Here is a 13,123-nt window from a genome sequence, read left to right on the forward strand (position 1 = left end):
GACCCCATACAGCCTACAGCTAACTACCTGCTGCCAATCTGCTCTCACAAACAACACAGGATTGAGTGGGGGGGGGGAGGTCATAGAGGTGGGGGGGGGGAGAGGGGTGGTGAGATGTGAGTGGGTGGAAAGAGGTGTGATGAAAAGAGCAGATAGATATTTTGATAATGTCATGTCTCTACATAATCTACACTGAACAAAAATATAAACGCAACATGTTGTGTTGGTCTCATGTTTCATGAGCTGAAATAAAATATCCCAGAAATGGTCCACACTCACAAAAGCTTATTTCTCTCAAATGTTATGCACAGATGTGTTTACATCCCTGTTAGTGAGCATTTCTCTTTTACCAAGATTATCCATCCACCTGACAGGTGTGGCATATCAAGACGCTTATTAACCAGCGTGATCATTACACAGGTGCACCTTATGCTGGGGACAATAAAAGGACACTCTAAAATGGGCAGTTTTGGCACAGAACACAATGCCACAGATATCTCAAGTTGAGGGAGTGTTCAATTGGCGTGCTGACTGCAAGAAAGTCCTCCAGAGCTGTTGCCAGAGAATAAAATCTCTACTATAAGCCGTGTCTTTTTAGAGAATTTGGCAGTAAGTCCAACCAGCCTCACAACCGCAGACCACTTGTAACCACGCCAGCCCAGGACCTCCACATCCGACCAACCACCCAGACTGTGGGTTTGAACAACTGAAGAATTTCTGCTCAAACTGTCAGAAACTGTCACGAGAATTTTCAATCCCAATGACGATAACAATCACTACAGCTTTGACCAATTCCCCCTAGGTTGTAAAGCTATGGTTAATAAGAATTAGGCAAAGTCCCAGATTTCTGCATAAGGTTGGTTCTTTATTCACGAGAACATTCTAAAGTCAACCAAAATTTGAACACTCTTTATAACCCCCGCTACACGCGCCCGCACACACACAGCTTTATCACTTTTCTACCAGCCTTGGCAGTTTCTCGCCGTACTCTCCTCTCCTCCCTAGATTGGAAGGGCCCTCCTGTTGTCAGCCTTTTTAGAGTTGTCATGTGTAGTCTACCAGCCTCTGTTTTCTCAACCATACATTTCGCCCTCTTAACTTGTCCCACACATGTAATATTGGAATATAGTCTTATAATTCTAATACGTTTCAGGGTGGAATTCTTTAGTTATTACCTTAAACATATAAATTCCCTTATCAGGAAGCTAATCTGCGTGCTCATCATCCTCACCAGGGTCTTGACCTGACCACAGTGCTCAACTTCGATGGACACTGGAGAAGTGTGCTCTTCACGGATGAATCCCGGTTTCAACTGTACCAGGCAGATGGCAGACAGTGTATATGGCGTTGTGTGGGGGCGAGCAGTTTGCTGATGTCAACGTTGTGAACCTAGTGCCCCATGGTGGCGGTGGGGTTATGGTATGGATAGGCATAAACTACAGAAAACAAACACAATTGCGTTTTATCAATGCCAATTTGAATGCACAGAGATACCGTGACGAGATCCTGAGGCCCGTTGTCATGCCATTCATCCATCACCATCACCTCATGTTTCAGCATGATAATACAATGCCCCATGTTGCAAGGATCTGTACACAATTCCTGGAAGCTGAAAATGTCCCAGTTCTTCAATGGCCTGCATACTCACACATCACCCATTGAGCATGTTTGAGATGCTCTGGATCGATGTGTTGCAGTTCCCGCCAATATCCAGGAACTTCGCACAGCCATGAAGAGGAGTGGGACAACATTCAACAGGCCACAATCAACAGCCTGATCAACTCTGTATGAAGGAGATATGTCACGCTGCATGAGGCAAATGTGGGTTACACCAGATACTGACTGGTTTTCTGATCCACGCCTCTACCTTTTTTCTAAGGTATCTGTATTCCCAGTCATGTGAAATCCATAGATGGGGCTTAATGAACTAATTTATTGACGGTCCCCACAAGACAACTCTCGTTTGGCTTCAGTCATGGCTGCAGCATTTCTTAATAATGACCAAGCCAAAAAACTAGACCAAATTATGAAGTTCAGCGCCTCTTAAGAATTGCACATTGACATCTCACATTTGAAAAAGAGCCTTCTATAGGCTTTCTTACTACCAAATGTAAGCCTATACCTTTACATTCAATATTATTTAGATAATTAAACAGTTTAATTGAAATTTAAACAATTCCCAGAATCAAATAGCATTCATTTATTTAGTAGGCTATTGGCTACTCTAACTTTTACCAGCTGCACAGGTTTAAAATTGATATGGCTGTGTATGGTCGAAATGAACGAAAGCCTGAATTAAAATAATCTACTGAATTATCATGAACAAATACCTGCTTGCACTTTTCCATCTACTGGGTTGTTGTCGTCCTTGTCCACAATTACTCCAAAATCCTTCCAAACAGGCGATTTCAATCGAGCAGGACCAGTTTCCACAAACGTGCTTCTACACCTGCATTGCTTGCTGTTTGGGGTTTTAGGCTGGGTTTCTGTACAGCACTTTGAGATATCAGCTGATGTACGAAGGGCTTTATAAATACATTTGATTTGTATTTCACCATCGTACCCTTTTTGGTTTTATTTCTCCTGTTACGTTACCCATTTTCACGTGAGCTAGTAGTCAGGGAAAATAAACTTTGCAACATATTGTCACGTGGCAGAAGGAAATATAAGCTCTGCACGTCGTCAAATTTAGGAATGTTTCAGCACCACACATTCTACTATTGGACAGTTTCCTGCTCTAATCTCTCGCTATGTGGCTGGTAGCCTAGGCCCAGGCAATGTCTGCCTCACCGCTCACATAGCCTAATTGATTTTGCAACACAGTTCAACACAAGTTCCTGGGTTTTTTTATTTTTATTTTTTTATCTTGATTGAAAACATTTCCGACCCGCAATATAATTGTTCTGATCCGTGTGTTGAATGTTTTCATTCCACCCGCTAGCAGATTTATTTTTATTTTTGCGGCTCAACCGCAGGGAATCGTGGGTATCCGACCCGTTGCAGGACTTTAACAAACTGTATAGACCCCGAACAACACTTTCATACTCTATAGATAAACACTGGGAAAAATAAAGCATATCTTTCACCAACATGTCCTTATTTGCAGGTACATGAACAAGCAGAACGTTCTTTAATTGATTCCCATTGAAATGTCTTTCGCTACTACACATGCTTGGAAATCTCCCTCTGAGCCACATTACACACACAGGGTTACAGCTTAGGTATTTAAATACAGTCTTAATACTTCATCCTCGTCAGATCAAATAAGACTTTTACTGTTGGAGACAGGAAGCCAGAAAATACGAAATATTGGTTTGCGTTCCAAATGGCACCCTGTTCCTTATATAGTGCCCTACTTTATGGCACTACCCATAGGGCTCTGGTCAAACGTAGTGCACTCTACAGGGAATACGGTGCCATTTGGGATGTACCCATACACTTCCAATGATTAAAAAAATATATATATACACTGCTCAAAAAAATAAAGGGAACACTTAAACAACACAATGTAACTCCAAGTCAATCACACTTCTGTGAAATCAAACTGTCCACTTAGGAAGCAACACTGATTGACAATACATTTCACATGCTGTTGTGCAAATGGAATAGACAACAGGTGGAAATTATAGGCAATTAGCAAGACACCCCCAATAAAGGAGTGGTTCTGCAGGTGGTGACCACAGACCACTTCTCAGTTCCTATGCTTCCTGGCTGATGTTTTGGTCACTTTTGAATGCTGGCGATGCTTTCACTCTAGTGGTTGCATGAGACGGAGTCTACAACCCACACAAGTGGCTCAGATAGTGCAGCTCATCCAGGATGGCACATCAATGCGAGCTGTGGCAAGAAGGTTTGCTGTGTCTGTCAGCGTAGTGTCCAGAGCATGGAGGCGCTACCAGGAGACAGGCCAGTACATCAGGAGACGTGGAGGAGGCCGTAGGAGGGCAACAACCCAGCAGCAGGACCACTACCTCCGCCTTTGTGCAAGGAGGAGCACTGCCAGAGCCCTGCAAAATGACCTCCAGCAGGCCACAAATGTGCATGTGTCTGCTCAAACGGTCAGAAACAGACTCCATGAGGGTGGTATGAGGGCCCGTCATCCACAGGTGGGGGTTGTGCTTACAGCCCAACACCGTGCAAGACGATTGGCATTTGCCAGAGAACACCAAGATTGGCAAATTCGCCACTGGCACCCTGTGCTCTTCACAGATGAAAGCAGGTTCACACGCACATGTGACAGAGTCTGGAGACGCCGTGGAGAACGTTCTGCTGTCTGCAACATCCTCCAGCATGACCGGTTTGGCGGTGGGTCAGTCATGGTGTAGGGTGGCTTTTCTTTGGGGGGCCGCACAGCCCTCCATGTGCTCGCCAGAGGTAGCCTGACTGCCATTAGGTACCGAGATGAGATCCTCAGACCCCTTGTGAGACCATATGCTGGTGCGGTTGGCCCTGGATTCCTCCTAATGCAAGACAATGCTAGACCTCATGTGGCTGGAGTGTGTCAGCAGTTCCTGCAAGAGGAAGGCATTGATGCTATGGACTGGCCCGCCCGTTCCCCAGACCTGAATCCAATTGAGCACATCTGGGACATCATGTCTCGCTCCATCCACCAACGCCACGTTGCACCACAGACTGTCCAGGACTTGGCAGATGCTTTAGTCCAGGTCTGGGAGGAGATCCCTCAGGAGACCATCCGCCACCTCATCAGGAGCATGCCCAGGCGTTGTAGGGAGGTCATAGAGGCACTTGGAGGCCACACACACTACTGAGCCTAATTTTGACTTGTTCTAAGGACATTACATCAAAGTTGGATCAGCCTGTAGTGTGGTTTTCCACTTTAATTTTGAGTGTGACTCCAAATCCAGACCTCCATGGGTTGATAAATTTGATTTCCATTGATAATTTGTGTGATTTTGTTGTCAGCACATTCAACTATGTAAAGAAAAAAGTATTTAATAAGAATATTTCATTCATTCAGATCTAGGATGTGTTATTTTAGTGTTCCCTTTATTTTTTTGAGCAGTGTATATAGAAATCTTTGAAGATGTGTTCATATGGGGTAGAGGTTACCTCCACTAGCTGGTTTTATTGAGTATGTCCTCTACATGCGTGCACACACACCTATTCAGGTTGTCCTCTAGCTCAGGGTTTCCAAAACTCGGTCCTGGTGCCCCCATCAAGCTCTGATCATTTTAAATCAGCTGTGTAGTGTTAGGGCAAAAAACAAAATGTGCACTCAGGGGGGTCCCCAGGACCGAGTTTGGGAAACAAGGCCAAATCCCTGAGCTAGCTGATCATGTACTTCCTCCTACACGTTTGCAATTACTATTTTATTCCTCTCCTTTCCGCCATCCCTCTCTTTATTTTCCGTCTTTATCCGTTGGCATTTTGGATCGAAAGCGTGTATTACATTTGACTAACTGGATCGCATACTCAATAGAAGTTTCAAGGAACTTTTTTGACCTTGAGGAAAATACACAAATGAATGAATCAGTGTTGACGCAGTATAACCAGTTGAATTGCCCTCGTTGAAGGCTGAAGCGTTAATCTTTTAACCCTGCTTAAAACAAAATTCTAATGGTGAGCAAGTGTTACTCCTTTTCAATTATGAGTACTTTTTTTTTCTTTGGTAGAACCTCGACTCACGTTGGTTGAGCATCCTCCCCTTTCCAAAAATAGGAATTACAGAAAAATACAATTTGTGTTTTGTAAAATTTACTGTAGTTTGTCAAATGTTATGTGGACTGAAATGGAGGCTTTGAAAATTCAGCGGCGAGTGGATAATCTGCCTTTACCATCTCTCCTACTGGCTAACGCGCAATCTCTGGAAAATAAACTGGATGAGCTCTGTTCGAAACTATCCTACCAATGGGACATTAAATATAATATCTTATGTTTCACTGAGTCATGGCTGAACAAGGACATGGATAATATACAGTTGGCTGGGTTTTCCGTGGCAAGACAGAACAGCAACCTCCGGTAAGACGGGTGGTGGTTTATTTGTCAACAGCTGGTGCTCAATCTCTAATATTAAAGAAGTCTCAAGGTTTTGTTCGCCTGAGGTAGAGTACCTCATGATAAGCTGTAGACAACTCTTGGTAAATAGTGTTATCACAAACTGATGCAGGGACTAAGACCGCTCTCAACGGGATGTATAAGGCCATAAGCAAACGAGAATGCTCACCCAGAAACAGTGTCCCTGGCTTCTAGGAGCTTTAATGCAGGAAATCTTAAATACGTTTGACCTAATTTCTACCAGGATGTGCAACCAGAGGGCAAAAAAAAACACAGACGCATACAAAGCTCTCCCTCCATTTGGAAAGTCTGACCATAATTCTATCCTACTGGTTTTTGCTTACAAGAAAGAACTAAAGCGGAAAGTACCAGTGACTCGCTTATTACGGAAGTGGTCTGATGATGTGGATGCTAAGCTGCAAGACTTTCCCACTATGCACTCCGACAAACCATCAAACAGGCAAAGCATCATTACAGGACTAAGATTGAATCCTACGACACCGGCTCTGATGCTCGTCAGATGTGGTGGAGCTTGCAAACGATTACGGATTACAAAGGGAAACCCAATCGCGAGCTGCCCAGTAACGCAATCCTACCAGACGAGCTAAATGCCTTCTATGCTTGCTTCAAGGCAAGCAACACTGCACCAGCTGTTCCGGACGACTGTGTGATCACGCTCTCCGTAGCCGATGTAAGACCTTTAAACAGGTCAACATTCACAAGGCCGCAGGGCCAGACAGATTACCAGTACTCGTACTCAGAGCATGCGCTGACCAACTGGCAAGTGTCTTCACTGACATTTCAAACCTCTCCCTGACCGAGTCTGTAATACCTACATGTTTCAAGCAGACCACCAAAGTCCCTGTGCCCAAGAATGCCAAGGTAGCCTGCCTAAATGACTACCGCCCTGTAGCACTCACGTATGTAGCCATGAAGTGCTTTGAAAGGTTAGTCATTGCTCACATTAACACCATCATCCCAGAAACCCTAGACCCACTACAATTTGCATACCGCCCCAACAGATCCACAGATGATGCAATCTCCATTGCACTATAAACTGCCCTTTGCCACCTGGACAAAAGGAACACCTACGTGAGAATGCTGTTCGTTGACTACAGTTCAGCGTTCAACACCATAGTGCCTTCAAAGCTCATCACTAAACACCTCCCTCTGCAACTGGATCCTGGACTTCCTGATGGGCCATATGATTCCATATGTGTTTCATAGTTTTGATGGCTTCACTACAATGTAGAAAACAGTAAAAATAAAGAAAAACCCTTGAATGAGTAGGTGTGTCTGAACCTTTGACTGGTACTTTACATATTACCTTAATTATCTGTACCCCAACACATTGACACGGTACCGGTACCCCCTGTATATAGCCTCATTATTTTGTAACTTTTTTCCCCGCAAGTATTTTCTTACTTAACCAACAAAATGCATATTTTTTTTTAATGCAACCGCTGTCAGATTTTTTTTTAAAACTTTACGGAAAAAGCACACCATGCATTAATCTGAGTACGGCGCTCAGACACAAAAACAAGCCATACAGGTCCCTGCCATGTTGTGGAGTCAACAGAAGTCAGAAATAGCATTATAAATATTCACTTACCTTTGATGACCTTCATCAGAATGCACTCACAGGAATCCCAGTTCCACAATAAATGTTTATTTTGTTCGATAAAGTCCATAATTTATATCCAAATACCTCCTTTTTGTTCACATTTAGTTCAAAAATCCAAAATCATGACGCGCAGGCCAAACAAAGTCGAAAAATTCCATTACAGTTTGTAGAAACATGTCAAACGATGTATAGAATCAATCTTTAGGATGTTAACATAAATCCTCAATAATGTTTTAACCAGAGAATTTTTTTGTCTTTAGAAAAGAAAAGGAACGCAGCTAACTCACAGGGGCACGCCTGAGTGAGCTCAGACCCCTGACTCAATCAGCTCTCATTCCCTCATCCTTCACAGTCGAAGCATCAAACGGGGTTCTAAAGACTGTTGACGTCTAGTGGAAGCCTTAGGAAGTGTATATGACCCCATAGACACTGTATATTGGATAGGCAAACCTCAGATTTCCCACTTTCTGGTTGGATTTTTTCTCAGGTTTTTGCCTGCCATATGAGTTCTGTTATACTCAGACATCATTCAGAGTGTTTTCTATCCAAATCTACTAATAATATGCATATCTTAACTTCTGGGCCTGAGTAGCAGGCAGTTCACTCTGGGCACCTTATTCATCCAAGCTACTCAATACTGCCCCCAGCCATAAGAAGTTAAGGGCTTGTAAGTATGCATTTCACGTCTACACCTGTTGTATTTGGCACGTGACAAATAACATTTTGATTTGATTGAGTGGTGAGAACATCTTTGGCCTTGGGATTTAAAAGCAGGTGGCAAGCAGCATTCATTCAGTGTGTGTGCGCGCCCGTGAACAGGCTAAGGGCGTGTATGTGCAGGACGGTGGGTCTGTCTTCAGAAAGAAAGGTGTCCTGGAACGCTATTAGTGGTGGCGTTTTACAAGGCAGCAAGGCTTTTAGTGTGTTGTGCAGTGGTGAACTGTGACACGCTACAGTGCCTCTCCTCTTCTGCTTGGGCACGTACGCCACGACAAGGTGTTAAGAAACGACTTTATAAAAAGCCTCCAGAAAGGCTAGTGGCCTGCCATTTCACTGCGGTAGTGGTAGCTGTTGTGCTACCAAAGCTTTTACGTCCAAAGTGGTACCCTAGGCACTGGTCAAAAGTAATGCACTATATAGGGTGCCATTTTGAAATGTAGCCTGTGATGCGCTTGAGCCACACAGGGTGGAGTGCTACAGGCCTCTCTTTCCAGGGCCCCGGGACAGATCCAGGGGTCCTGCTAATAGACATGATCTAACTATACAGCTTCAGGTCTGTACGGGGAGTCCAGGCATGGGGACTGAGAAAGCGGGACAGCGAGAGATAAGTAAAGAGACAGATGAGGACAGGAGGAGTCTACTCTCTGCTGGTATTGGGGACCTCGGCAGGGGGTTGCGGCGATAAGGGGGCAGAATGCGTCCCTGGTCCCTGTCATTACCTCATCAAAGGGGCGGCCACTCCACCCTACACCCCCTCTCCCCAGGCGGCTTGTGGGTAATTGGATCCCCCAGAGCTCCTTCCTGGGCGCAGGAGATAAATAAAATCTGGAAGCTGAGTTTCTTCTTTCTCTCAATTTTTTTTTTTTTTTTTTACCTGTCTCCCATCCCTTCATCTTTGTCTCTGCTGCCTCTCCCCCTCTCCTGTCTCTGACTCAAAACAGTCTCTGCTGCTCTCCCTCTCCTGTCTCTGACTCAAAACAGTCCCTGTGCTGAAAAAGCTAGCTTCACAAAGAGTGACTTGCTTTTTCTCCTTTTTTCATCGCTCTCTCCCTCTGTGTGTGTCTGTTTGTTCACAGGCAGTTCAAGCCCAAGCGAGACAAGATTGTCATCGATTTTAATTCTATTAACCACTCTGGGATGTTCAACGGAACAGGCTGAACACACTCACCTTGAGAAAGAAAGAAGAGGGAAAGAAAGAGTGGGTGCTTTGATGTCTACTCCTCCCCTAACAACCTACCACGACTAGAGGAACTAGTAGGATATCTACTGTAAAAGTTAAATCATATAGAAAAATGTCATTGTAAAGATTTTGTTTGTCTTTTACAGTGTGAAATGTTTTTTTTTTTATTGACTTGTGAATTTACATGGGGTTACTTTTACTGTGGTCTCTTTCGATTCTTTTTTTTCAGTCAGGATACTCTTTCCAATCGTTACTGTTTTAGTCATTCTAAAGGTTAGACAATGTCACAAATGGTGGGAGTACTGAAACACTAAACACATTGTGTGCTACACATGCAATGTCAACCAAATAAACTATGAGCAATGTTTTTTAAAATCATTCAAGTGTACAGTGTTTATGAAAAAAATATAGAAACTGCTATAGCGTTGTCTCTCATTCTTTCTGGTTATTACTTTGAATAGAGGTGTGATCAGGTGGTAGAAGTACTGTACATTGACAAAAGCTCTAATTCCTCCAAAGACACACAGTATTTTGGGTAATATCCAAGCATAGATCTGCTGGACATGAAGTGGTGCGTGCGTGTGTAATACTGTGAATATGCAGGTCAATTCTATACCCCACACTAAACTATGCTGTTCAATTTCCCTGGACCCCATGTTCTGCTTGCGTTGCCAAGAAACAGGTTTGCAAATCGAGCTGGTGGTTGGACCCGGACAGAAAAAAGGGAGAGAAATGGAATAGATATTTGAAGAAGGATAACTCCATAACAGATGCCTTTTAGGTGTGCTACTCAAACAACCTCCATGTAGACATGTATACAGAATAGGAAATCATCCCCACTCACTCCTGACAAAAAGGCAGTCCGAGAGCGTGTGAAGTGGTAATAAAAGAACCTGACATTTCCATCTTTCCCCGGCCTTGAAACGAGTGTCTGTGATGGAGAGGAAGGTAGAATGAAAAGGTAATTGATTAGCCTGTGTCTGATCTAGAGGGTGTTGATATGGTGAGTCTCAGGAGAGGGTTCGGAGAGGCCTCTGGGACACCACACTCAAACACTTTTTTTTCCTTCTCCGTTCTCTTCTCCCCCAACCTCTTTTCCTCTCCACCCTTTCAGGCGACGCCCTTCATGCTCTTTAATAGGTGCCTCTGACGAAAGTACACCGAGAGCGACTGCTGTTAGTTCAAGAGCTTTGGAAGGTGCAAGGCAATGCATGCACATCTTACCCTGGTTCCCTCTGCATCTCTACCTCCAGTGTGTTAGGGCCTCTGTTGGCCCATAAACCCTGAACGCAGCCACAACATGTTTTGCTGGATGCCTCCACTTACAATCGCCTGTCTCAAGTCTACACCTCAGCTTCCCTGAATCGCCTGTCTCAAGTCTACACCTCAGCTTCCCTGAATCGCCTGTCTCAAGTCTACACCTCAGCTTCCCTGAATCGCCTGTCTCAAGTCTACACCTCAGCTTCCCTGAATCGCCTGTCTCAAGTCTACACCTCAGCTTCCCTGAATCGCCTGTCTCAAGTCTACACCTCAGCTTCCCTGAATCGCCTGTCTCAAGTCTACACCTCAGCTTCCCTGAATCGCCTGTCTCAAGTCTACACCTCAGCTTCCCTGAATCGCCTGTCTCAAGTCTACACCTCAGCTTCCCTGAATCCTTTGTCTCAAGTCTACACCTCAGCTTCACCTGAATGGCCTTGCTAGTATTACCTGAAATGCTTTCGTCCTGCATGCTCACATCTGATGTTGGCATGAGCATCTCAGGTTTGCCAACCAGAGTGATTGCTGCGGTTATCGTATAAAAATGCACGCCGGCCAGCCAGGGCTGGGAGAGAGAGAGAGAGGAGGGAAGAGAGACAGAGCGCTAAGGAGCAGTAGTGGACTCCCATTTTATAGCTAGGTCCATGTTGGAGGTACAGGTGGACATGCCAACGAGCGATCACTGTCTGGTTCTATTTTCGTCTCATACAGATTTTTTTATATATATTTTGGGGAATGCATTTTAGGATACAAAAATATGCCTTTTGAAATGCATTTTAATGTGTGACATACATTTAAAATCTATGTGTAATACATTTGTATGGAAATACCAAATACATTTAAACTCAGTTTTTCACACTTCCTGACATTTAATCATAGTAAAGATTCCCTGTCTTAGGATCACCACTTTATTTTAAGAATGTGAAATGTCAGAATAATAGTAGAGAGAATAATTTAAGATTTTATTTATTTTATCACATTCCCAGTGGGTAAGAAGTTTACATACACTCAATTAGTATTTGGTAGCATTGCCTTTAAATTGTTTAACTTGGGTCAAATGTTTTGGGTAGCCTTCCACAAGCTTCCCACAATAAGTTCCTCCTGACAGAGCTGGTGTCACACATGCTTTATCTGTTCTGCCCATAACTTTTCTACAGGATTGAGGTCAGGGCTTTGTGATGGCCACTCCAATACCTTGACTTTGTTGTCCTTAAGCCATTATGCCACAACTTTGGAAGTATGCTTGGGGTTATTGTCCATTTGGAAGACCCATTTGCGACCACGCTTTAACTTCCTGACTGATGTCTTGAGATTTTGCTTCAATATATCCACATATCCACATTCCCTGCCTCATGATGCCATCTATGTTGTGAAGTGCACCAGTCCCTTCTGCAGCAAAGCACCCCCACAACATGATGCTGCCACCCCCGTGTTTTACGGTTGGGATGGTGTTCTTCTGCTTGCAAGCCTCCCCCTTTTTCCTCCAAACATAACGATGGTCATTATGGCTAAACAGTTCAATTTTTGTTTCACCAGACCTGAGGACATTTCACCAAAAAGTACGTTCTTTGTCCCCGTGGCTTTGGAGCAGTGGCTTCTTCCTTGCTGAGTGGCCTTTCAGGTTATGTCGATATAGGACTCGTTTTACTGTGGATATAGATACTTTTGTACCCGTTTCCTTCAGCATCTTCACAAGGTCCTTTGCTGTTGTTCTGGGATTGATTTGCACTTTTCGCACCAAAGTACGTTCATCTCTAGGAGACAGAACGCTTCTCCTTCCTGAGCGGTATGATTGCTGCGTGGTCCCATAGTGTTTATTCTTGCGTACTGTAATGAAACAGCAGGGAGCAGGTCTTGAACCCTCGACCTTCTAGCCCGAAGTCCAGCGCGCTATCGACTGTGCCGCAAAAGCATGCTCAAGCGGCAGAGTCGATATCCATGCGTATAAACCCAGGGTCGTTACAGTACTATTGTTTGTACACTGAGTGTACAAAATATTAGGTACATTTGCTCTTTCCATGACAAAGACTGACCAGTTGAATCCAGGTGAAAGCTATGATGCGTTATTGACGTCACCTGTTAACCCCACTTTAAAATCAGTGTAGATGAAGGAGAGGAGACATGTTAAAGGAGGATTTTTAAACCTTGAGACAATTGAGACATGGATTGTGTATGTGTGTCATTCAGAGGGGGAATGAGCAAGACAAAAGATTTATGTGCCTTTGAACGGGGTATGGTAGTAGGTACCAGGCGCACTGGTTTGAGTGTGTCAAGAACTGCAACGCTGCTGGGTTTTCCACGCTCAACAGTTTCCCGTGTGTATCAAG

The 13,123-nt window shown here is 44.1% G+C and overlaps 1 protein-coding gene across 1 annotated transcript in view; it reads left to right on the top strand.

Annotated features, from left to right (window-relative positions):
* The window catches only part of LOC129841123 (deoxycytidylate deaminase-like), a 75,861-nt gene extending 66,245 nt beyond the window's left edge, over window positions 1-9,616 (top strand). Inside the window, exon 6 of the mRNA XM_055909233.1 lies at window positions 9,436-9,616. Within this exon, the coding sequence (XP_055765208.1) occupies window positions 9,436-9,517 (82 nt within the window). The 3' untranslated portion in view covers window positions 9,518-9,616. The remainder of the gene's footprint in view (window positions 1-9,435) is intronic.
* Window positions 9,617-13,123: the final 3,507 nt, after the last annotated feature.

The sequence above is a fragment of the Salvelinus fontinalis genome, chromosome 42 (assembly GCF_029448725.1).
Source record: "Salvelinus fontinalis isolate EN_2023a chromosome 42, ASM2944872v1, whole genome shotgun sequence".
Classification (NCBI taxonomy): Eukaryota; Metazoa; Chordata; class Actinopteri; order Salmoniformes; family Salmonidae; genus Salvelinus; species Salvelinus fontinalis.